General features: G+C 39.3%; 1 protein-coding gene across 1 annotated transcript in view; it reads left to right on the top strand.

Annotated features, from left to right (window-relative positions):
* The first annotated feature begins 465 nt into the window (after positions 1-465).
* The window catches only part of Bmpr2 (bone morphogenetic protein receptor type 2), a 101709-nt gene continuing 75483 nt past the window's right edge, over positions 466-26691 (top strand). Inside the window, exon 1 of the mRNA XM_027396998.2 lies at positions 466-906. Coding sequence (XP_027252799.1) covers positions 831-906 — 76 coding nt within the window. The 5' untranslated portion in view covers positions 466-830. The remainder of the gene's footprint in view (positions 907-26691) is intronic.

The following is a 26691-nucleotide window of genomic DNA, read 5'->3' on the forward strand; positions in this document are numbered from 1 at the left end:
GGCGGGGATAGCCGAGAGCGAGGCCGCGGGCGGAGCGCCCTCGAAGGGCCAGCCCGGGCAGCCCGGCACGTCCCCGCGTGTCGCGCTCCGGAGCCAGCCGGGCCGCCGCGACCCTCCCCTCCTGTCCCCTCCCCCGCGCCCCGAGGCCCGGCCTGCGCGACCCTCGCGCGATTGTTCTGAGGAGGCTGTGGGCTCTCCCATGGAGGCAGGCACCTTTTTCGACCCAGTCGGCAGAGAGGATTTGTTGATGTCGAAATCCGAGTGAAGGGAGCGACGAAGCGAAACTTTAAAAGGAAGCCTACTGTCCTCCGAGTCGGGAGCGATGGGACTCGGGCGGCCGGGCGCCGCTGCCTGCCCCGCTTCGCCCTTCCCGGCGGTCGGGAACTTGTTCTGATCCTCAGTGCTGCTGCCATCGAGTCCCCGCCCTCCACCCCCACCCCACCCCCGGCACTCTGGCTATGTTTTCTCCCAGATCTGGGTATTTTTTTGATATCGTGAAACTACGAGGGAAATAATTGCAGGGATTTCTTCTGGGCTCCCTGCTTCTTCCCCCCCACGGACATGCCTTCAGTCTGGGGAGTCGAGGCACCCTGTCCTAGGCGAATGAAGCCCCCCAGCCACGAGGGAGCGAAATGAAGGGAAATTCTGCAGTGGAATGAGAGCTCTACAGCTAGGTCCTCGCATCTGCCATTTGTCCTTTGAAACTGCATTGTAATCCGGGCAGGATAAATCAGACGGAGAGACGAGCAGCCTCCTGGCCGGATTTCTCCGCCCGAATTTACTTTCCAGATTTCTTTTCTTTGCTCTCCTGCTTCTTGGCTGGCCCAGGGATGACTTCCACGCTGCAGCAACCCTGTCGGGTGCCCTGGCTGCTATGGGCCGTCCTGCTGGTCAGCACTACGGCTGGTGAGTAGCCCTGGGTGGCGCGTCCGGGCTCCTATCCCAGCGGGTGGCCAGGGAGGGAGCCTACAGAGGCCCAGGCCTGTGCTCGCCCTTCGCAATGTGTGCGCTCGGTTCCTGGTGGAGGAACCTGCCAGGGAAATCACCTTCAGTGTTTTCCTGTAGTTTCCCGTCCCCACTACTGTATTCCCTGACCCCTCCCCCACGGAGGGGGGGGGGAAAGACATGTTGGGTGTGGTATCTTGACATTTTTAGCTGTGAGGTAATGCAAGGATTAAAAATAATATTTTAATCACTAGTGAACTGTATCTATTAGAAGATTTTAGAGACAGCTGGTAGTTTTGTTTTGTTTTTTTATGTAAAGAAGCAGATTTGGTTTACAATAAAAAGAACTAAACACACACTTGATTGACCCTTATTTTTACATTTAGATCACTCCTTTGGGAATCCACGTTACTTTTCGTTATTTAAAAATGTTAGCTGATGAATAGAGTAAACGTTGAGGAAGCTGGAGTGTGAGATCTTGATACGTTGTATAATACTGTTGCTTGCTATCATCATTAATATTGTTTTGCTCCCAAGAATCTTAAACTATTCTCTGTCTCTTCATCCTGGACATTTGTACTTTGTATGCTTTGGGAATTACTGCTAGGCACTCAAATGTTTTGATAACTTTACTATTAGTCATCTGGCGTCTGTTGGCTTTCCTGTCATTGAGACAACTTTGACCTCCCATCAGACTTCTAGGAGATTTGACTCCTGAAAGTTCTTTGACATTTACTAACGTGTGAAAGGAAATGGGTACTCCCCTTTCCTTTGGCCATTTCATTTCCTTTTTAATTCTCAGTCGCCTTGAGAAAAAAAAAAAAAAAACTCATTTTCTCATTGCAGTTATTTTCAAGCAACAATTTCGTGATTTGCTTTTAGAAAATTTCAGGAATGAATGCTTAAATTAGTCGCATGAAGTATGCATTTAAAAATGAGTAGACTAATGTTTTAAAAGTACTTTTCACGTTCAATAAAGTTTTCATTGCTATATTAGACACACAGATTACTTAATTTGCATTTTAAATGTGTACTGGGAAAATACAGCAAATTTGAATTTTCCTTTTGTGAATTTGATACTATTATCTATTGTTGATTAATATTTAGTATCTTATATTTTTGGTTGTGAGCCTAGCCTTTAACGACTGAGCCATCTCTCCAGTCCATTTTATCTAATATTTTAATAATAAATCTATGTAGTTAAAAATCATTGGAAGATATGATTTGATTACATCTTAAAACTTGATGTTTTATTATTTGGTATTTCAATTCTTTTTGAAGCAAGACTGAATGGTTTTTCTCTAAATTTCTTTGTTAGCTGTTTAATTTCTCTAGCCACAAGTCATGTGGTTCCTGTAAAATATGAAAAGAGTAAGAATAGCCTTGACACGTAAGCAGCATTCTGCAAGAAGAAATACAAGAATATTTTGTTTTTTAAATTTTTTTTTTACCTTTTTAGACTGCAAGTTCTTCTTTAGAGTATTGTGCTTATCATTTTGTGACCAGAACTGATTAAAAAAAATCAAAGAAAAATAACATTGATTTCAAAATAATTTCTATTTGGTAAATGAATTTTGTCCTCTTTTAAAAAGGGTTATATTTAAAGAATCTTTGTATAAAAGTGATTTTAGTCTGTGTGTGTGTGTGTGTGTGTGTGTGTGTGTGTGTGTGTATTATAGTCCCAGATGATGGCATTTTTGAAGCTGGATTTCAGAGGTGTAATAGCTGGTGTTTACTGAGTTCTTGCTGTGCATCAGCAAATATTAAAAGAGCTTTGCATATATTTTTTACCCTCTGATCTTCCTGACAATTCTGTATCCTAGGTTTCCATTATTATTTCCCTTTTTTCAGAGAGAGAGAGAGAGAATTAAGTACAGAATTTTAAGTAACTCATCACACAGTAAATTGAGGAGCCAGGATTATAGCCTGCATCCTTCCCTGCCTCCTCAGTGCTAACAGCAGTGGTGGCAGCAGGGCCAGCAACAATTTCCCCTCCCTGGAATTGGAGCATGAGATTTGAAAGGAAGCTTGGACGTTTATAAAGTAATGGTACAGGTACTGATCATGCACTGCTGTGGTTCCGAATGTGTCAAAACTTTGTCTAACAGGTGGATCTCTGTGAGTTGGAGGTCAGCCTGGTCTACCTAGTGAGCTCTAGCCAGGGCTACATAGAGAAACCTTATCACAGAAAAAACAAAACAAAAATCAACCAAACAAACAAAAACCAACTTTGCCTGACAGTGGATTGGGTAGTGGTGAAGCTCCATTAAGTACCAAGTGACTAGGAAGTATCTTTGTAGATTTGGTATATATTGATGAAGCTATGTAACTTGTAGGTGCAATTTACGTAGTCCAATAGGAAAAATATTGCAAGACTAATAGATATTATGTCATTCTTTGGGATCTTGGATAAATCATCCTTGTTTATGGTGTTGTTTTGAGGGAGTGTGTCCTGCCACTCTGTGTAGTCTAGGTTGAATGCAAGCTCTTGGCAATACTCCTGCCTCAGCTTCCCAAGTGTTGGGATTACAGGTTGGAGCCACCAAGTCTGGTATACTAGATAAATAATTTCTTTTGAATCCCCTTTTTTACTCTGATTAATTCTTGGACTCCTTAATTGTAAGAATATTGGTATGCAAAAATGTACTTGCTTAATTTTTTTTTTTTTTTTTTTGAGACAAGGTTTCTCTGTGGCTTTGGAGGCTGTCTTGGAACTAGCTCTTGTAGACCAGGCTGGTCTCGAACTAACAGAGATCCACCTGCCTCTGCCTCCCGAGTGCTGGGATTAAAGGTGTACGCCACCAACACCCTGCTCTTTTTCCTTTTGAATGGGCTTTTGCATGAAAATCATACAAGCTTTGCTTTCTACATCCTGTGATGTTGTGTTGGTGTTGTCTGTGCAATGTAAGATGTCTACTTTACAGGGCTAACCCTTTCCTGCCTAAAAGGTTTTTCCTTTCCTTTCTTTTGGTTCTGGAGATCAAGAGCCCTCTGCCACTGAGATGCAACCTTAGCTGAAGGCCAGCTTTTTTTTTTTTTTAAACATTAGAGAAGAATTTGAATATTGGTTTCTGATGGGTAAGTTCTAGGTACTACATGAAGTTGGATCAAATGAGTTAATTCTATTATTGGCCACACCACTTATTTTGGCACCTACTCATGCAACTTTGCTGTTGAATATCAATTTTGTGTATTGTCTTCTATGATTGTATACACAATACAGAATTCAGCCAGGCAGTCTCAGTGGGGTTCGCGCTTTTAATCCTGGCACTCAGGAGGCATTGAGGCAGGCAGATCTCTGAGTTACAGGATAGCCAGGGCTACACAGAAAAATCCTGTCTTGAAAAATCTAAATAAATAAATAAGTAAATAAATAAATAAATATAAAAAACTTTTATAATGTTAAGGATTAGATTCAGGGCTTCCTGTGTACCAGGCAGATATGCTTATCACTGAGCTATATGCCCAAGCCTCTTATTTGGAGATTGCTTTGTAATCTGCCATATTGCTATGCATATCGAGGATGTTTAAGAAATAATGAATGAATTATAAAAAGGAATTGGAGGACTGGCGAGATGGCTTAGAGGTTGTGAGCATTTGCTGTTCTTGCTGAGAATTTGGTTTTGTTTCCAGCACCCACCCAAATGGTAGCTCAAAACCATCTATCACTCCAGTTCCAGGAGATCTGACCTCATTATGGTCTTTGCAGGTAACAGGCCTACATATGCATGGTACACTTCATGTTCATAGAAGCAAAATATTTGTACACATAAAATCAATCTTTAAAACAAATGGAAAGGAATTGGAACTTACTTTGTTTTAGCTTGCATATGGAGGTTCAATGACAACTTTATGGAGTCATTTTTCTCTTTCTACCTTTATGTGGGTTTTGGGGACTGAGTTCTAGTTGTCAGGCTCATTGACAAGTCCCCCCCCCTCCGTTTTTTTTCCTTTGTTTTTCAAGACAGGGTTTCTTTGTGTAACAGCTCTGACTGTGTTGAATCTCACTCTGTAGACCATGAAGGTATCTAACTTACTAAGATCTGCCTGCCTCTGCCTCCCAAGTGTTGTAATTAAAGGTGTGTGCCACCACCGCCAGGCCCCAGTAAGCCACCTTATTAATAGCTGACTTTTTCTTGGTTTTAATAATGATACATTATTTAGTGACAAAGACTTTCTTCGCTCAGTCTTCTATGTTAGTTTAATTGGTTATTTATTTATTTATTTATTTACTGTGGTTCTGGGGATCAAACCAGGCTCTTGAGTGTGACAGGGAAGCACTCTTGGGCTGCATTGTCAGCCTTGTGTATTTTTATGTTGGGCATTTTATTTTCTCTCTACTTCTCCCCAGACCAAAACTTGTTAGTAGAAAGAAATATGTGTGTGTTTTAAAAATTTCTTTTAATTTAGTTAGCATACAAAGTAATTGATGGGGGAGGTTCTTCTGTGTATATGTTTGTCTTATTGGTTGATAAAGTACTGTTGGGCAATAGGGAAGCAAGTTAGGTGGGACTAGGAGAGAAGGAGGGTTCTGGGAAATGTAGGAGTGAGACAGAGCTACCATGAGATCCCAGCAAGAGAAGATGCTTGCTGCCAGCGTCCCCTATAAGATAAGTCTTTATTAAAATATATAGATTAATACTTATGGTTGATAATTAAGACTGAGCTAGCAAGTAAGAAATCCTAGTCATTGGCCAGCAGCATTGTACCTAATATAAGTCTCTGTGTGTTATTTTGGGCACTCATGTGGTGGCGGGGCTTGGGTGACTGGCGGAAAGATTTATCGTTACAAGCAATGGCCTTCATTATGGCACTGTCAGACATGTATTTATGTAAGTGGCTTTTTTGTTTTAAACACTTGCTTGTTTATTTTGTGTATGTATACATGTGAGTATGGGTGCACAAGTAGACATCAGAGGACATCTTTTCAGGGGTCTCTCCTCTTACCTTGTTTTTGAGAGAGAACCTCATGTTATTTCTGGTGGTGTTATTGTGATGTATGCAAGCTTCCTGCTAGTTCTGTCTTTGTCTCCTATTATAGTAGAGTGCTGGAATTACAGATGAGAGCCACCACATCTGGTTTTTTATGTAGTTTCTAGGGATGGAACTTAGGTTGCCAGGGTTACACAGTAAGTGCTTTTACTCACTGAGCCATTTTGATGGTCCTTAAGTGGTTTTCATTTTTTTCCCCCAAGAGATTATTTTTTTATTAGTTCAAATTAGAAACAAGGATGCTTCACATGTCAATCCCCTGACCCTCTCCCTCCCCTCCTCCCAACCCCCCACCAGTCCCCCACCTCATTCCCCCCTCTGCTCCCCAGGGAGGATAAGGCCCTCCATGGGGGTTCCCCAAAGTCTGTCATACCATCCTGGACAGGGCCTAGGCCCTCCCCCATGTGTCCAGGCCGAGAGAGCATTCCTCCATTTGGGATGGGCTTCCAAAGTCCTTTCTTATGCCGGGGTAAATACTGATTCACTACCAAGGCCCCATAGAGTGCCGAGGCCTCCTCATTAATGTCCACATTCAGGGGTCTGGGATCAGTCCAGTGCTGCTTCCCAGATATCAGTCTGGGGTCCATGCGCTCCCCCTTGCTCAGGTCAGCTGTCTCCATGGGATTCACCAGCCTGGTCCCCACCTCTTTGGTCTTCACTTCTCCCTTTCTGCAACCGGGTTCCAGAGTTCAGTTCAGTGTCCAGCTGTGGGTGTCTGCCTCTGCTTTCATCAGCCACTGGATGAGGGTTTTCAGCAGAGGTCAGGGCGGGAGAGGGAGCAGTGGTTTTAATTTTTATAAGTTCTATGATTGTTGATGAAATATAAAAGGATTAGTGCCAAACTAAATTAGATAACATTGTTTTGATTTTAGATATAAACTAATATTCTATGGAAGTGGACCAATTATATACATTACCTTTCTATTCACAGAATAAGAACTGGATTCTGATTTGATAGATGCTTGTTGGAAAAAACAAGCTGAATATCTAGAAATTCATCACATATCTTTTGTAATACACATAAGGACTTACTATATACTGCTAAACTGTGTTCCCTTTACAGTTAAATTTTCTAGTTTTTGTGACGATGTCTTATGAAATAGTGCAGCCTGGCATAAAATTTGCCTCAGTCTTTCAAGTCAAGTTCTGAGATTTTAGACATATACGATGTTTGGCTCTAAAACCTGGCTCTGAATGATTTAGTCTTTAGTCCTTTTCAAAAGCAATGATGATGACTGAGTATAACAGACTTTATTTATCTATGTGAGACAAGGTCTCCTGTAGCTTGGCTAACTTTGAAATTGTAGAGCTGAGGCTGGCCTTGAATTTACCTTCTACTACCCCTCCCAAGTGATGAGATACAAGATAGACTTGTTTTATATGTATGGTTTTTTTGCTTGCATGTGTATCTATGTATCATGTGCATGCCTGATGCCTGCAGGGGCTAGAAGAGGGAGTTACAGGTACTCAGGAACTGGGATTACAGAGGTTGTGAGTCACCCACCATGTGGGTGTTGGGAATCAAACCCGGTCCTCTGGAAGAGCAACTGGTGCTTTTAACTGCTAAGCCATCTCTCCAGCCCTGACAAAAAGGATCTTACTCATTTTTAAAGTAAGCAGGTATTTTATTAGTATTATAAAATAATTTTATTTTGAATTTTCTTGATACAATTATGAAATATATTAAAAAGAATGTATAAACTTAATCTTTATAAAAAGGAGTGCTATGTATTCTGAAAAGGAATTCATTAGCTAACAATTTGGCTTTTGATTTAAATAGGAAGTGATCAGAGAAGAAAATATGACCAGTGTACTTTCAAAATCTCAGTTATTTCACATTTTAATTATTACTTGTTTATCACTTAAGTTGAATGGATCTAATGACTTTTAGAAAATATGAATTTCTTTTAATACTTGGGCAGAAAAATTTTAGACTGTATTGCTTTAACTAAACATGTATATGTGCTCACTTTTATTGTTAATACAGTGCTTGACAAAAATAGTTTAACTTTTAACAGTTTTTGTCCAAATATGCATGACTGGAGTGGCCAGAAAGTTAGGTAGAGGAGTATTAGGATAGCTAAGATCTATCTAGAAGGGAGAACTGAAGTATCCAGCCCACAAACATCTAGTGTGCAGTTGTTTTGTAAATCTTATAATAGGGTGATACAAAAGAAAAGACAACCTGCCCATGCCCAGCCATCTCATGGCATGATGGTGAGATATAGATTAGATAGCTTTGCTATTTGAAGCAAGGGTTGGCACTTGGTGGACTGTTAGAATTTTAAGATTTCTTCCTGCTACCTATCTTTTTTTGATTTGTCTGGGTGTCATTTTGCTCTTAATTCTTTTAAAACACCCCTCCCCCATCTAGTCCTTTGTAAAAAGAGCAGAAAAAAACAAAACTTACTGGCTTCCAGTACAGATGCCTTCAGAACTACTTTCTTTAGCTTTTTTTAAAGTGAGTGTCTTGCTATGTAACCTGGCTAGCTTGACACTCTGTAGCCCAGTCTGGCCTCTGACTTGTGGCAGTCTTCCTGTCTCAGTCTTTCTAATGCTGGGAATACTGAGTGAGCCACCACACCCAGCTAGCAGTAGTTTTCTAGTAGCCAAGTGTAGTTAGTTTTCAGCTTTTTGACTTACTTCTCCTGAACGCTCTTCTACTGCTACTCCTCTCCCCGCTGATTTCCCTCATTGCTGTTCCTCTCCCAGCCTTTAATTATCTTTGAAGTAAATGATGCCTAAGTCAAGTGTGCAACTAGAACTGGAAGTCCTCAGTTCCTGCTTGTGTTGCTGCTAGTTGTTTACTTTGGGCAGATTTCCCCATTTTGGCTTACATGTCTTTATTTGTGAATCGAGAGCGTGGCCTGGATGACAATGTACTTATGCACTGTTTTTGCATATTGAATGAGAAAAGCCAGTGGGCCATATAGTTATTAGTAGGCATATAAAATATTTGCTTTATATATATTTATTATGTGTCTATTTTTGTCTTTCTCTTACACTAATGAGGCTTAAATACAAGTCCTTGTGCATGCTAGGCAAACTCTATCTCACTGAGCTGCACCCCAGCCCCAGTATTTCAAATTTACCTTAGACTGGGGAAATTTTGAGGCATTCTAAGATTGTAACAAACTATTACTGAGAAAAACATAATTTAATTAAAAATATATTTTATATTGAGTACATATGTTGAATTCGCCCAACAAAAGTGTAAAAAGGGCTCTGTAGGGCTATGCTTTAATGAAAAGAGAAGAATGATGCACACCAAATATGTAAGGAGTGCTCTGAAAATAGTTGGTATGCTAAAAATTTAAGACTGGAAAGAACTTCAGAATGTACTCTAAATGACTGGAAGTTTAGTAAAGATTAGTTCATCTGGGTTGGACGTGAATACCTTTAATCTCAGTGCCAGGGAGGCAAAAACATATAGAGTTTTAGGCCAGCCAGAGAGCCAGGGCTATTTAGAGAGACATTTCAAAAAAAAGAAAAAAATGTCTGCTATCTTGTCTGCCATTTTTCTTCTCAGCTTTTAAATTTAAAGTAATTAATACCAGGGTTAGTTTCAGCTTAGTTTTGACCCAGGTATCATATTTTAAATCAGTGATACCTAGTTAATTATTTTTAGCTGCTGCTTTTTGTTTGTTTTTTGGAGTAGGATGTCACTTTATAGTCCAACCTGGCCTGAACTCTTAGCAGTTTTCCTGCCTCAGCCTCCTAAGTGCTGGTATTATATAGGCCTGAGTTAACATACATGGCTTGATATTTAATCTTTGGTTAATGTGGTTTTTGATTTTTTTGCCTTTTTGTTTGAGCAGTGCTAAAGATTGAACCTAGGACTTGCATTCTGTACATGCTAGGCAAGTACTTACCACTGAGCTATTCTCTAGTCCTTAAAAAATTTCAGTGTGGCTTTACTGATTTTTTTATTTATATAATTCAGCCATTTAAAATATATTATTTAGTGGGTTTGTTATATAAAATTTGCCATTTTATTTTATTTTTTGAGACAGGGTTTCTCTGTGTAACCCTGGAACTTGCTCTGTAGACCAGGCTAGCCTCAAACTCAGAGATCCTCCTGCCTCTGCCTCCTGAGTGCTGAGATAAAAGGCATGTGCCAGCAGCACCTGGCTGGTTTTAATCATTTCCAAATGTACATATTCACAATGTAAATTTGGTATAGTAGTGCATGCCTTTAATCCCAGCGGGCAGGTAAATCTATGAATATATAATGACTTCCAGGACAGCCAGAGCTACACAGAGAAACTCTGTTGAAAAAACAAAACAAAACAACAACAACAAAACCCACATATGAATAGAACATTCTTTGAGTAGTACATCTAATGGGCACAGAAGGAATTAATTGCATTAAAGTATAGGGTGTTGCCAAGGAATTATGAATCTTTAACAGTGCAGAATAATGTCTGGAAAGGTGAGAGGTAAGCATGTGATTATTTTGCACTGTTCTTGAAAGGTACAATTTAGCTTCCGGTTCTGTTTAGCACCATAACAAGCATAAGTAATTATACTTCTGAATGGTGAAATGTGAAGCACGTAAAGGAGTTGGTCATCTGTGGGGTGAACTGAGGCGACTTCCTCATTTGAGGAAGCTATCGGAATGAGGAAGGTCTTTGTGGATCAATCACTATCGTTTCTGCAGTGTTACTTGGTATAGTTACTTCTTTCCATTTTCACATATCATGGAACCTGCATCACCATAGAGAGTCACAATGAGTTTTCTGCTAAGTGACGGTGGTGCATGCCTGGCTGCATGCACATGGAGTGCACAGGATACTGTGTTCTCTGCTTGGGGTTGAACTCAGATGGTTATTCTTGGAGACAATGACCTTTACTCACAGTGCCATCTCTATGACTTAAACCAAACTCAGGTCTACAGGCTTGCTGGGTAAGAATAATTTCCCTAATCTTGTATATATTTTTTTCTTAATTTTTTGCAATCGTGGGTTCAAAACTAGGGCCTTACACATGCTAGGCACGAGCCACCATCTCCTAGCAGTCTCTGCACTGCTTTCAAACTTTGCTGTAAGACAAAAACTACTCTAAAATAAAAATTTGTGAAAAAAGTTCACATACTCATTTCAGAAATATTAGAAAATATCAGAAAGATAAGAAAGAATAATAGCGGGGCCGTGATGCTGCACGCCTTAAATCCCAGTACTTGGGAGGCAGAAACAGGCAGATTTCTGTGAGTTCAAGGCCAGGCTGGTTTACAGAGCTAGTTCCAGGACAGCCAGGACAATCCTGTCTCTGGAAAAAAAAAATAGGAAAAAAAAAACCTCACAATCCTTACCTAGATATGAGACTTTTTGAATACCATACTCTGCTCCCATTCCAGAGCCGAGCATTGAACCCAGGGCCTTGCACAAGAGTACTACCCCAAACACCTCCTTACATATCTTAATTTTGATTTAAATCTTTTCTGTGCATTCATTTAAAGTTATACTGTGCTATGACATATTGATGTATGTACATGTGTAGCCTTCAAACCTAGTCTTTGTAATAAATTTGTAACCTAAATTATAATGAATTTGTTTAAGACAAAGTTTTGCTCTGTAGCCCTTGCTGCCCTGAACTCCTCCCTCAGCCTCCTGAATGATAGGGCTTTTGTGTGTGTCACTTTTTCTTTGAGTTCTGACACTATACTGACACTCGGTAATTTCATCCAGTTTTAGGACTTTATTTGGCATCTAGAGGCTAAGCTTCAAATATATTTCTTTCCTAAAGCTCACCTTTTTAAATTTTTTTTTAATTTTATGCTGGAGAATGAGTCCATGTGTCCTTGTATATACTAGGTAAGCCCTCTTCCACTGACTACAGCTCCAGCCCTGGATATCTTGAACTTGTCCAAAACTGAACTGAGGGCTGCTTTCCAGTTTGTCTTGTAAACTATGTCATTCAGCAAATTGGCACTTCTATCTTTTCCAGTTGTTTAATCTGCAAATAGGCAATGTCTTTTGTCTCTTCTCTTTTCTCTTTTTCATTTCATGCTGTCAAACCAACCCCCTAGGTTGTCGTCATGATGTGTGTGGATTCTGACTGCTCTTACCAGCTCCACTGCTGCCGCCTTTATCTGAATACCACCACCATCTTGTCATGTGTAATGTTTCACTAGTATTTTTTTCCTCTGTTAATATCTGCACTTACAGTAATCTTTTACCATAGTAGCCTTGGTCACCCTTATCATGTTTCCCCTTTTTTGATTCTAGGGATTAAACTCAGGACTTTGTCAGTTCTAGGCTAGTGCTGTGCCGCTGAGGTATCTTCAGTCCCCTTTACTTTTTATTTTTCAGATAGAGTCTCAGAAAGTTGCCTAGGCTTTCATTGAATTCAAGAGGCCAGCCTGGTCTACAGAGTGAGTTCCAGGACAGCTAGGACTATGGAGAAAGCCTGTCTTGAAAAACCAACCAACCAACCAAACAAACAAAAAAACATGATCCTCCTGCCTCAGCCTCCCTAGTAGCTAGGATTATAGACGTGAATCACCAGGCCCTGTTTAAGTCATAACATTTCTTTAATTTCTCCAGTACCTCTCCATGCCCCTTGGAATAATACTCACAATTCATTTTAAAAATATGTGTAACAAACTTGGCATGATGGTAAAGTCAGTCATTTCAGTACTTGGAAAGTGGAGGTAAGAGGCTCAGAACATCAATGTCATCTGGGTTAGATAGTTCAAGGATGCCTAGAATACATTATACTCTTTAAAAACACCCAACGTGTAGTCTAGCCCTATTGTTTATGGCTTCATGACCAGTTTCTCTCTTGCTCAACTTTAATCCTGCTTTTAACTTTACAAAGAATTAAAAATTCAGAAAGTTAGATGTTTTGGAGAAGGTTAGATTTAAATTGCCTCATACCTAGTATAATGTGACAGTGCCTGCAATTAATGAGTAAATCTGTATGCTGAGGAGTAAGGGGGGAATCACATAAACAGTTACTTTTTTTTCAAGACAGGGTTTTTCTGTGTAGCTTTGGCTATCCTGGAACTTGCTCTGTAGACCAGGCTGACCTTGAATTCATAAACATTTTAAAAAATGATTTATTTATGTTTATTTTATATGTATGAACGTCTTGTTGGCGTGTATGTATGTGTACCACGTGTATATACCTGGTGCCCTTGGAGCCCATGGAACTGGAGCTGCCTTCTGGGTATTGGGAACTGAACTAAGGTCTTACAAAAGCAGCAAGTACTCTCTTAGCTATCTCTCCAGCCCCAGCATTTTTTTTTTTGAGAGTTTAGTGTATTTATGTTGTTTTTATATTTATTGTTATCTTACTGTCCCCTAAACAGACTGAACAATATTTTTTTTCTTTTCCTGTGTTTGTATGGCTTAGCTTTGAATCCAGGATCTAAAGCAGGTAAGAGTTTTACCATAGAGCTCTCAACCCACTATTATTATTATTATTATTATTATTATTATTATTATTGTTCTTTTTGTAGATGAGTACACTAAGTGGGAGACTTGAAAGTAAGTTAAGAACTCTATTGCTCCAAAGTTAGACATTCACATAACATACAGTGTTAACCTGAAGGCATAAAAGGAAACCATGTGTGGTGGCCTATAATCTTAGCACTTGGGAATTCAAGGCCACTCTGGGAAATGTAATGAAACTGTGTCTCAGAAAATACCCTCTACCCCCAATCACATAAACAAAAAACTTGAGTATGCTGTCATTGTAGCTCCCTTGGTATGTAGGAAAATCTGGGGCTTAATCCCTAACACTGAATAAACTGTAGTGGGGCATGATGGGTAAGGACAGTAAATTCTGGGCTAATCTGGACTATATAAGAACAGCCCATTTAAGCTGGGCACTTGTGGTCCATGCCTTTAATCCCAGCACTGGGAGGCAGAGGCTAGCCTGGTCTGCAGAGGGAATTCTAGGACAGCCAGGGCTACACAGAGAAACCCTGTCTTGAAAAACCAAAACCAAACCAAAACTCCCATGTGTTTAAAACAAACAACCAACACAAAAAAAACAACAATCAGAGATATTGTAGATATGCAAAAATCTTACATTTAATTTATTTATTCAGGAATAATTGATCAACTAAATTGTGTATCAGTTATAATCTTTTATTTTGCTATAAACTATAACAGATATTTGAGGTTTTGTTTTCGTTTGTCATGTTCAAATGTTGATGGATAATAAAACCTTTCCTTGAAGATGCAAAGATTCATTTGTGGAAAACAACAGTTGAGTAGGAGTGTGATGATGACATAATTTAGTTGAGGATGTGTTTATAATGTTTCCATGTGTTCATAGTGATTAGAATCCTTAGGGACCAGTCTAGCATGAAGAGTAACTTTATATTTAGTGACTACACCAAAAGCAATATTGTAGTGATAAGAAAGCAAGATTAAAACCAGTGTAATGAAATTATTCCTTAACTTTTTGAAGCAGTTTTACATGGATATGGCTGTTGAGTTGTTTTTGTCCTTTGGCCAAAACCCATGTGTTAGCTTGATGAAATGTTATAAAGAATGTTAATTTATAAATTTATCTTTTAGCACTAACTTTTCCCATTTATACAGCTACTCTCTAGGAATCACTGTTTTGTCCATTTACTTAGTTTTCTGAGAAGTTCCATTTTCTTCAAGTCTTTTTTTTTTTTTTTTTTTTTTTTAAGACGGGCTCTCCTTATTATGTAGCTCTGGCCAGCTCATTATGTAGATCAGGCAGGCAGGCCTTGAATTCACAGAGATTTGCCTGCTTTTGCCCTGCAAAGGCATACACAACCACTTCTAGCTAAGTCATTTTTTTTTAAGATTTATTTATTTATTATGTATACAATGCTTTGTCTGCATGTATGCCTGCAGGCCAGAAGAAGGAGCCAGATATCATTACAGGTGGTTGTGATCCACCATGTGGTTGCTGGGAATTGAACTCAGGACCTCTGGGAGAACAGCCAGTACTCTTTTTTCTTTTCTTTCTTTCTTTCTTTCTTTCTTTCTTTCTTTCTTTCTTTCTTTTTATTAGTTCTAGTTAGGGAACAAGCTTATTTCAAGTCCCTTCTCTCTCTCCTTCCCCTCACCTCCAACCCTCCTCCCCGACCCCCAGCCTACCCCTTACCCCATCCACCCACCACACCCCAGGCAGGGTAGGGCCCTCAACGGGGGCTCTGCAAAGTCCACCAAGTCTTCCTATGCTGGTCAGCCAGTACTCTTAACTGCTGAGCCATCTCTCCAGCCATGCTAAGTCATTCTTTTAAAAGCAAAATAATTGGATTGGGTACTATAGAGATGTTTTAGTGGTTAAGAGTACAGGCTGCTTTAACAAAGGACCAAAGCTCTATTCCCATCACTCACATGGACCTTGTAACCATCTGCAAATTCAGTTCCAGGGCATCCAGTACCCTCTCCTGGCCTCCAGTGGCACCAGGCATGCACATGGCACACAAACTTAAGTAGAGGCAAAACACTTGTCTTAGTTAGGTGTTTTTGTTTTTTGTTTTTTGTTTTTCTGTGAAGAGACCCCATGACCACAGCAACTATTATAAAGGAAAACATTTAATTGAGGTGACAGCTTACAGTTTCAGAGGTTTAGTCCATTACCATCATGGCAGGACATGGTAGTGTCCAGGCAGATGTGATGCTGGAGAGGTAGCTGAGAGCCCTACATCTTGCAGGCAACAGGAAGTGGTGTGCCTCACTGGGCAGTGTCTTAACATACATGAGACCTCAAAGTCTGCCCCCACAGTGACATACTTCCTTCACAAGGCCATACCTACTCCAACAAAGCCATACCTCCTAATAGTGCCACTCCTTGTAAGTTTATGGTGGCCAGTTATGTTCAAACTACCACAACACTCAAATACATAAAATTAAAATTAAAAATAAAAGATATCAGGTTAGCTAAAGAGTAGGGCCAAGCCTTGGTTCCATCTCCATCATTAGTCAAAATAGTTATCTTTGTTAGTAAGTTGAGCTTTAAGGATCTAGTAGACTTTCCCCATCTCTTGATCTCTACCGCAACAGTCCTGGCTTGTCTAGCCTTTTTGTAGCTTTATGAATTTATACATTTTAAATGTAATTTTGGTAATTGGCGAGTCCTGTAATTTATTACTTTTTTAATTTTTTAAGAGAAGGTCTTGCTGTGTAGTCCACTGTAGCCTGAAATTCTCTACCCTCTTGTTTTAGCTCCTCAGGTACTTGATTGTAGATATGCACCACCATATCTACCTTGGGAATATTACTTAAAGCAAACCATTGTATTTGAAAGAGAACTCTGAATAATGAAATAAATAGCAATGTCAAAAGGAAGTTAGCAAGTACTAGTAATAAATTGCTAACAGGATGTCCTTTTGGTATGTATTCTTCTTTTTGTAAATTAGGTGAGCTGATTCTTGAAATCTTCCCAGCCTATTAGACTTATTTAGGCCACTAATTATAGCATTTGTTGTTTAGAACATGACATCTTTTTGTTAAGGTGCTGAGAGAGATTCCTGTGAGATTCAGCTGAGTCATGTCCTTAGCAATTGTCATGAGAATTATGTTGTAGAAGTAGTGAATTTCTACAGCAAATGAATGTTTCATTGTTGTTTAAAGGTACTAGTTTTATAAAGGATTTACCAAAAAATATCCCAACACCTATAACATAATACTTGTAGATTATATATTAATTACTATATTAGATACTGCTGAAAGTAACAAGTGAAGGGAGATAAGCTGCTATTTATCTATAGTAACTTATCTGTGTATCAAGTACAGTGCAGGCTGGTTTTTATTCTTTTCTTTTTCTTTCTTTTTTCCATAGAGTTTCTTTGTGTAGCCCTGGCTGTCCTGGAACTTGCTCTGTAGTCCAGGCTGGCCTGAAACTCAGAGATCCACTTGCCTCTGCCTCCAGGGGGGTGGGACTAAAGGTGCACACCACCACAACCCAGTTTGTTATTGCTATTTTCATTTATTCATTTGTGTGCATGTGAACACATGTGTATAGAAGTCAGAATACAACTTGGGAGTTCTCTTCTTTCACCATGTAGACTCCAGAGATAAAACTTAGGTCACCATGCCTGACTGGCAAATACTTTTAACAATATCTAATTAACAGTTATTTAAAACCTTCTAGTTAGAGGCATTGTGCTAAATGCTTTACTTTGTTTCATGTGGTTATAAATTTTACTACAAGTATTTTTTCACATATACAGCTACTTAAGCATAGAAATTCCTGAAATATAGCAAACTTCATTTCAGCCCAGGATTATTTTGACTTTTAAAACTTTCTCCCAGCACTTGGGAGGCAGAGGCAGGTGGATCTCTGAGTTCGAGGCCAGCCTGGTCTACAGAGCAAAGTCCATAACAGCCAGGGCAACACAGAGAAACTGTCTCGAAAACCAAACCAAACCTAAAAAAACACTCCAAAAAGTTTTTATTTATTTATTTTTCTCTATTGCCTGGCTATATAATTCAGGGACTTATCTGTGTCAGACAAATACTCTTTCATTGGGTTATAGTTCTAGCTCACATATCAAGTCTCTATTCCATTTGGGGGAACTGGGGGGAAGACAGGACCTCTTACATAGCCCATGGTAAAATGGAACTGTGTAGACAGGCTGTTCTTGAACTTTAGGCAGTTTTTTTTTTTTTTTTTTTTTTTTTTTTTTTTTTCCTGGAGACAGGGTTTCTCTGTGTAGCCTTGGCTGTCCTGGGACTCCCACTGTGTAGCCAGGCTAGCCTCGAACTCAGAGAGCCTCCTGTTTCTCCAGTGCTGGGATTAAATGCATGCACCACCCTTGCCTTACCCTTATTATAGATTTTAAAAGTTGCTGCTAAAACCTGGGCGTAGTGATGCATGCCTTTAATCCCAGCAATCAGTAGTCAAGACAAGTGCATCTCTGAGTTCCAACTTGGTCTATGTAGTGAGCTTCATAGTGAGACACTGTCTCAAAAACTAAAACCAAACCAAACCAAAAGCACCACTAAGAAAGAATACTGTCAATTAGATTATGAAACTTTAGTGATTGTTAAAACTAATCCTGCAGGGAATGGTGGAACATGCATTTTATCCTAGCACTTGGGTGGCAGAGTAATTAAAAACAAGATTAATCTCAGCTTCAAATATGTTGAAATGTGAGATGAAATATAAAAACTTGCCAGGTTGTGGTGACACACACCTTTTATCCCAGTACTTGGGAGGCAGAGGCAGGCGCAGGTGGATCTGAGTTTGAGCCAGCCTGGGCTATAGAGCTAGTTCTGAGACAGCCAAGACTACACAGAGAAACTCTGTCTGGATTAACCCCCCCCCAAAGAAAACAAAACCAAAACTCCAACAAACCCCATTAAAGTGTAAAAACATAAAATACAACATATATTGCAGCAAGTAAATTAGGCCATCTCTTTAGCTCCTTAAGCTTATTTCTCTCTCTCTCTCTCTCTCTCTCTCTCTCTCTCTCTCTCTCTCTCTCTCTCTCTCTCACACACACACACACACACACACACACACACACACACACACACACACACACACACAATTTATTTTTGAGACAGGGTCTCTAGCCCTGGCTGACCTGGAACTCACAATGTAGCCCAGGCTGATTCAAAGATCCACCTTCCTCTGTCTCTGAAGCATTGGGATTAAAGGCAGCTCTCTCAAAAGTGTTTATTTATTTTTTTTATTTTATGTGCATTGGAACTCCTGGAGCTGGAGTTACAGGCAATGGTGAGCTGCCATGTGGGTCCTGGGAATTGAACCCAGGTCCTCTAGAAGAGCAGTCAGTGCTCTTAACTGGTGAGCCATCTCTCCAGCCCCTCCAAAAAAAGGTTTTTTTGTTTTGTTTTGTTTTGTTTTGATTTTTTGTTTTTGTGTTTTTTTGTTTTTTTTTTTAACTTTTAAAAATATTTTTTGCTTTTGGATGTGGTGGCACACTCATCCCAGTACTCAGGAGGCAGAAGCAGAGGGATCTCTATGACTTTGCAGCAACATGGTCTACATAGACTAGGCCAGGGTTACCTGTTGAGACTATGTCTTTGAAAATATGTATATTCTTTGAGAATTTCATAAACACACACTTTATTTCTTTTTCTTCCCTCCCTCCCTCCCTCCCTCCCTTCCTCCCTCCCTCCCTCCCTCCCTCCCTCCCTCCCTCCCTCCCTCTCTCCTTGTCTCTGTCTCTGTCTCTGTCTCTCTCTCTCTCTCTCTCACACACACATAACACACACACATCCACCTGCTGGAATTAAAGGCAAGCGCCACCACTGCCCAGTTAGTTCCCTTCAGAAAAATTTTAAAGCAGGGTAATTTATGACCTAATTTGCTTATCTCAGAAATTACCTGTAAGTAGAGAAGGCTTGGAGAGGAGCTGTGGGAGATTTGGAAGATTGACTAGTCAGGGTGGATAAGAGGATCAGCAAGATGGCCTTTTTGTCTACTTTCGTCGTGTACTGTTATTTGAATAGTAAGAACTCTTAGATTTAGACTCTTTAGTTGAATTAGTTACAAAAAACCCTATTTCACTGAAATGTTCCTTTAGAGAGGTCTTTGTTACTCCAGGTTTTCAGTATACACTACAAATGTGTGTTGGTTCTATGTGTACTTTTTTTTAATTTATGGGAAGCTATAAACATGGAAAATTCTTTTCTTGGAATAAATTAAAAGAGTGGAGGTCGAGTTTCTCTTCCTGCCTACCTTTATTATGCAGAGACTAATTTCTACTCTTGTGCTCTTTGCAAATGAGGACCTTCCTGTTTGTCCTGTTCTTAAAAGACTGTTATTGCAACATTCAAAGACATGGGCCATGTGTCATTTGTATTCTCATTTAAAGGGCATGTAACCTTTTCTTTTTCCTGATATAGGCACATAGTCAGTGTATCACTTTGAGCCTATTGTGGATTTGTTGATACCCCGCCCCCCATCATAAGGAAATGTTCTTTTATAGTTTTGTCTGGTCAGTACAACATTTTCTTTTTCTTAGTTATTTTAAAATAATACTGTTTGGAGTTATTTGATGTGTCAGTTTTCATAATTGGACTAGATTTATAGAATTTCTCCAAGTTGTTATGAATGCAAAGCCTCTGATGTCTCACCTCTTCCTCCCACCAAAAAAGAAAAGAAAATCTTGGGGCAGTGGCTAGGGATTGGGCTGAGGAAGAGTCACATATGGGGTAGAGTGGGGCACAGCTAAGCCCAGGGTGGCCTTGAGCTCACCTTGTTTTAGAGGCGCCAAGCTAAGGGGTGCTGGGAGGGGAGGGGTGAAGTCAGGGCTTGAGTGAATAAAAGAACTGGGGCTGAGACATGCTACTTTTTGAGGATGAAACTGTCGGGATTGGTGCTATTCCTCATGTCTCATTGATTCTTTCTCGCTAAGAGTTTGCAAAGCTTCAACTAATTTGTATCACTGCATACTCTCCCTAAAATAGTTGTCCTTCCAGTCAGATGAAATTTATGTTGGGAAATTAGCCCTTCTCCACAAAAACACTATCTTTGTAGTGGAGATTTCATGAGCCAAAATGAATTCATAGCAGGATTTCTGTGAGGTACTATCAGAGACAGTCTCTTTCTTTGTGGGCTGGGTAGGTTCTAGAGTTACTCACTTTAAAAATAATTGTTTGGTTGTCTCAATCTCAGCCCCAGCTGAAGACCATACCTGGGGTCTTGCAAAACTCTCTATTCCTGAGTTACTCATTTTTAATTCAGGCCAATCATCATTTCCTTGAATGACTTATTTTTCTCTTCTTAAACAACAACATTTTCTTTGACTTCCCCGAGCATTTTTTCTTGTCCTTATTATGTAAGCTGTATAAATAAGTAAGAACTCTACAGAAGAAGTTGCATCTATCCAGTGAGGTTCAGGACATCCAGAGCTACATAATGCTAACTCCTAAAAAAGGATGGGGTGGGGTGGGGGCAATGGAATGACTAGGAAAGAGTTAGGGTAAGGTCTGAATGAAATGAAAATTTTTGTGGTTAATTGCCAGAAGACCCAGCAAGACTAACAGTGTTTCCTAATCTGGTATCTCAATAGCTACTCTTGACTCCGTTTCTTATCTTAATGTTGGGTCTTTAAACATTAGCAAGAACTATAGCTTTAGTGATTTTTTTTTTTTTGCTTTTGTCATCATTAAAAAACCTGAATATGTTCTTAGATTTTAAGTTTATTTATTTAATTTATTTTGAGACAGAGTCTCACGATGTGGCTCAGGCTACCTTGGAACTCTATATGTAGGCAAGGCTGGCTTCATACTCAGAGAGCCCCCTGCCTCAGCCACTCAGTGCTGGCATTGAAGGAGTGTGTCATTGTGGCCAGCCTATAGGTTTTGGCTTTCTAGAATCTTCTCTAGTCTGCAATGCCCCAGTGTATTAAACGTTTATTTTCTTCTGCAGCAAAATCTCATATACTTTAAATATGTGAATATATATGTGAATATATATTTATTCTTTTTTGCAGTACTGTGAGTCAAACTTAGGTCCTCATGAATGCTAGGCTGATGCTCTGAGCTAATTAGTTCTATTTATTTATTTATTTATTTATTTATTTATTTATTTATTTATTTTTGAGACACAGTCTCATGTAGCCCACACTTGAACTCAAACTTTGAGCCCCTTATCTTCCTGCCTCTACTTCCCATGTGCTAGAATTGTAGGCCTGTTTACCCAGCCCTTACAGTCCTGTCTAATACTGAATTTTAAACCTCCATAAGTTATGCTTAATTTATACAAAACAATTTTAAATTAGTAACTTAAAATACAGTTAGGAGAAATACAAATGACCAATAAATATTTGAAAAAGGGCTCAGTATTTTTAGCTATTAGCAGTGGAACTTAAAACTGCTCTAAAGCCAGGCTTGGTGGTGTACACTTTTGATCCTTTCACTCCAGAGGGATCTCTGTGAGTTCTAGGCCAGCCTGGTCTACAGAGCGAGTGCCAGGATAGGCTCCAAAGCTACACAGAGAAACCCTGTCTCGAAAAACCAAAATAAATAAAAAAAATAAAGTAAAATAAAAAATAAATGCTGATGAGGGTGTGGGGAGAAAGGACCCCTTTTGCAATGCTGGTGGGAATGGAAACTGGTATAGCTATTGTAGTAGTCAGGGTAGAGGGAGCTCAAAACCCAGAAATACAACTATTGTATAGCCCTGCCCTGTATCACTCCTCAGTATATATCTAAAGGAGTCTAGTACAGTGTGCTAGATATACTTGTATATCTGTGTTTATTACTCCACTGTTCTCAGTATCTAAGAAATGGAACCAATCTGGTTATCAATCAGTAGATGAGTGGACAAAGAAAATTTGTGTTTTATTTAGTCATAAAGATAAATAAAATGACATTTCCAAGAAAATGGATGCTAATTGAAATAATTCAGACTCAGAACACCATGTTTTCTCTCATGTGGACTCTGTGTGTGTGTGTGTGTGTGTGTGTGTGTGTGTGTGTGTGTGTGTGTCGAGGATTGAAAGGCATGCAAAGAATGGGAGGCTGCAATCTTAATGGAGATGGGAAAGAGACAAAAACAGACTGAGGGAATTTGTGTGACACAAAGCATAAGGGAGTAATTATTTGGGAGGAGATGGGGACCAGCAAAAGAGGAGTGAGGAATAAGGGAGGGCAGCGGAGGGGGAGATGATAAGAACAAAGTAAAAAAAAAAGTGGCATGTATGTATGAAAATGCCATAATGAAACAGATTACTTTGTATGCTAATTTAAGGCATTTAAAAATGCAGTTAGTCCCAAATAATATGAAACTATTACAAAAGGTTTCAAATTGTTTAAAAGGGCATATAGTGAAATGAACATTTTAATAACATTCTTACTATCTAAACCAAGGAGAGGGTGGCGGTTTCCTTTCAGTTAGATGTCATTCAAGCTATCCAGTATGCTAATGTCTTTTGTTTGCATGCCTCCCAGTTCAGTAGTAGTGAGTGAAGGAGCACTAGCCCTGGTGAAGATTGCCAGTAGTACCTCACATTTCATCTCACTTTAGTTGCATGGCATAGTGAATGGAAGACTTTTATCAGTTTCTTTTTTAATACATTGAATGAAAATTTTTCTGGTAGTGGATATGGTCATAGGATGTTGAGAACATTGTTGAAACCCTTTGAGGAAAGGTATTCAGAAATGACAATAGGTATAAGTGGTTTTCTTTGTTAATTAATTTGTAGATGTTTAGTAAGGTTGTCTTCCTTTTAGATTGGTAATCCTTAGTATATAGTCAGTCTTTTATTTGGTACAAATGAGGAAGATGTTGTTTTCATTATATAATGTCTTTACATGTTATAAGTGAGTATTTTTAGATTTATTAGTTTTAAAGCAAAAGGCTGAACAAATCTGTAACTATTTTTGAAAAAAAAATTATTGAGAAGTTCCAGATAAAGCAATCATTTATTAAGCAGAGTCTCGGTGTATCAATTATACTTCTTAGCAAATATATATCATTTAATTAATAGTTTATTTTTTGTTGAAAGATTTCCAGACTGTCCACATTTTTCTTTGAGATTGCTCTGTGATTATGTTGCAGTAAAAGGTTGGAAATCTTAATTGCTGGAAATTCTTAAAATGAACATGTAGCAAAAAAGAATTGGAAAGCTTTTGTAAAGAGCTCTGTTGTTAATACAGTTTTGCTTGTGCGTCCTGCCTATTTTAGGGAAAGTCTATAATGCCCAATAGCCCAGTTGCCAGGACTTCATTAAGCTAATGCTGGATTGTAGCCAGACATTCAGTTGCAAACTTCCTTGAGACCTAGGAAGAGTGGCTGAGAGAAAGAGAATGATGTGGGTGGAGGATGGGGAATGATGAATAGGATGTTGGAATAGGGATTTTTTACATAGTAACATAACATAGATTTTTCTTGTATCAAGTAGGTTTAGTAGACTTTTGGAATTAATTTAGGCCTCTTAAGCTCTCTTGTTCTATAATAGTATTCTGTTATTTTTGTTAACAAGAAACAATACTGATAACAAAACTTGCTTATTTTTCCTTCCTATTTTTTTTTCCTTTTAGTTTTTCAAGACAGGGTTTTCTATTTAGCCCTGGCTGTCTTGGAACTCCTTCTGTAGACCAGGCTGGCCTCAAACTCAGATATCCTCCTGCTTCTTCCCCGCTCCACCTCAAGAGTGTGCTGGGACTAAAGGCATGCACCACCACCTTCTGGCACTTTCCTGTGTAATTTTAAACAGACTAATCCTTTTTTTTCTATTTAAAAGAAATAGAAACTTTCCTGGCTGTGGTGGCACATGCCTTTAATTCCAGCACTCTGGAGGCAGAGGCAAGTGGTTTACTGAATTCGAGGTCAGCCTGGTCTACAGAGAGAGTTCCAGGACAGCCAGAGCTACACAGAGAAACCCTGTCTCAAGAGAGAGAGAGAGAGAGAGAGAGAGAGAGAGAGAGAGAGAGAGAGGGCTGAGTGTGAGGCTGGTAGATCTTTGTGAGTTCTAGACCAGTCAGGGGGATGTAGTGAGACCCTATGTCAATAAAATAAAATAAAAAAGGCAGTCTGGTGGTGCAGTTCTTTAATCCAGGCACTCAGGAACCAGAGGCTGGTGGATCTCTGAGAGTTACAGGACAGCCAGGGCTATCTCAAAAATAATAATACCACTACCATCACCCTCTCCCGAAAAAGGGAAGAAATATTTTGTATTTGTGAGGATGGACTTAAAGAATAAAATATTAGGAGCTTATTTTTATTTTTATTTTATGTATGTGGTGTTTTGGCAGCATGCTTGTGTATCACTTTCATGCCCGATGCCCTCAGAGGTCAGAAGACAGTGTCAGAATCTCTTGGCATGGGAATTGTGAGTTGATGTGTAGGTGTTGGGAACTGAACCTGGATTCTCTGAAAGATCAGTCAGTGCTCTTAACTGCTGAGCCATGTTTCCAGCCCTGGTGGCTAGTTTAAGTTGACTTGAGATAATGTAGAATCTCCTGAGAACAGAAGCTCAGTGAGAGATTGTCTGTTTGTGGGATATTGTCTTGATTACTCAATGTTAATTGATATGGGAAGACTTGGCCCACTGTGGGTGGCACCATACCTTAGGTAGGGGATTATGAACAGTAAAAGCGAAGGGAGGTGTCCAAGCACAAGCAGGCATCCATGTGTTTATTTTTTTCTCTGATTTTGACTGTAGATGTGACTGGCTGCTGTAAGGTACTCCTTGGCTTTCCTGCAGGGGCAGACTATAACCTAGAATTATAAAGGTGAAAAAACCCTTTCTCAAGTTTCTTTTTGTCAGGGTATTTTGTCACAGTACTTGGAGGCAAAGGCAGGCAGATCTCTAAATTCAAGGCCAGCCTGGACTACAGAGTGAGTTCCAGGACAGCCAGGGCTACACAGAGAAACCCTGTCTCAAAAAAAAAAAAAAAACAAAAAAAAAAAACAAAAAAAAAAACAAGCAAGTCTTATGCTAAGCCAAACACTAAATTTGCCAAAATGTTAAAAAGCTCCACTCTTCTTAATAAATTTTCTTTATTTTTATTTTTTATTTTTTTGAGACAGGGTTTCTGTGTGACTTTGGAACCTATCCTGGAACTAGCTAGCTCTTGTAGGCCAGGCTGGTCTCAAACTCACAGAGATCTGCCTGCCTCTGCCTCCAGGGTGCTGAGACTAAAGGTGTGCACCACCACCTCCCAGCAATAAATTTTATTTTCAAATTTGTAATTTTTCATAAAATAGGTTTTTTTTTTTAAAAGATTTTATCTATTTTTGTTTTGTGTAATGGAGTTTTGCTTGCATGTCTGTCTGGTGCAGTGCCTGGGGAGACTATAATAGGGCTTTGGATTTCCTGGGATTGGAGCTACAGGTGGTTATTAGCTTCCATGTGGATGCTGGGAATTGAACTCAGGACCTCTGGAAGCACAACCAATGCTCTTAACCACTGAGCCATCTCTCTGGTCCCTATTTTTTTGTTTTATATTTTTAAAAGCAACTTTATTTTATACTGTATATGTTTCACAGAACTGTTTGTATGAACTTCTGGTCAATATTTTTAATTAAAACATTAATAAAGTAGAAAAAATAAACTATTGTGATTCAAGTTGTGTTAAAGACTGTTTCTTTTCCTTGCTAGTTTTTTGTTTGTTTGTTTGTTTGTTTGTTTTTTGTTTTTCGAGACAGGGTTTCTCTATGTAGCTTAGGAGCCTATCCTGGCACTCGCCCTGGAGACCAGGCTGGCCTCGAACTCGTGATCCTCCTGCCTCTGCCTCCTTCAGCAAATCCTACCGGCGTGGGCCACCACAACCGGCTCCTTGCTAACTTTTACTGGACACTTTTTGAACTTCATTTAGAACATTGGTCTTCAGTTTTTTTATTATATTGTAATTTGGATACTAATGAAGTTTTGTGGTCCTAAAGCCTGAAAAGAAAATCAGATGTAGTAGACTATTGCTGAATGGTTATTTTCTAAGCCATCATGCTTTTTATTCACTCATTAGAAGTCCAGACAAGGAAAGGTTGAGTGTTGGCAGGGTGCCTACATCATTGTGTGGCCTAAGGGAAAACAAACTGTGGCCCTCTTATTCAAAGAGCAGGAAATGAGAGCTGTCAAAGGCCCTAAAATACCCAGCTTTTCTTTCTTTTATGGTCTCTTTTTTGATAAATCATATTTCTCAAAACTTATCATTCTTAAGAATTTTGCCATTTTTTTTTGTATTTGTGAAGTGTTCATTGAAAGTGCAGATAGAAAAATACTTCTTTTATTTTATGTGTATGTGTGCCAAGTGTATACGTGAGCACACAGAGGTCAGAGTTGATGAGAAGAGGATGTCAGATCTCTGGAATTGGAGTTACAGAAGGCAGTAAGCGTCC

This window comes from Cricetulus griseus, chromosome 2 (genome assembly GCF_003668045.3).
Source record: "Cricetulus griseus strain 17A/GY chromosome 2, alternate assembly CriGri-PICRH-1.0, whole genome shotgun sequence".
Classification (NCBI taxonomy): Eukaryota; Metazoa; Chordata; class Mammalia; order Rodentia; family Cricetidae; genus Cricetulus; species Cricetulus griseus.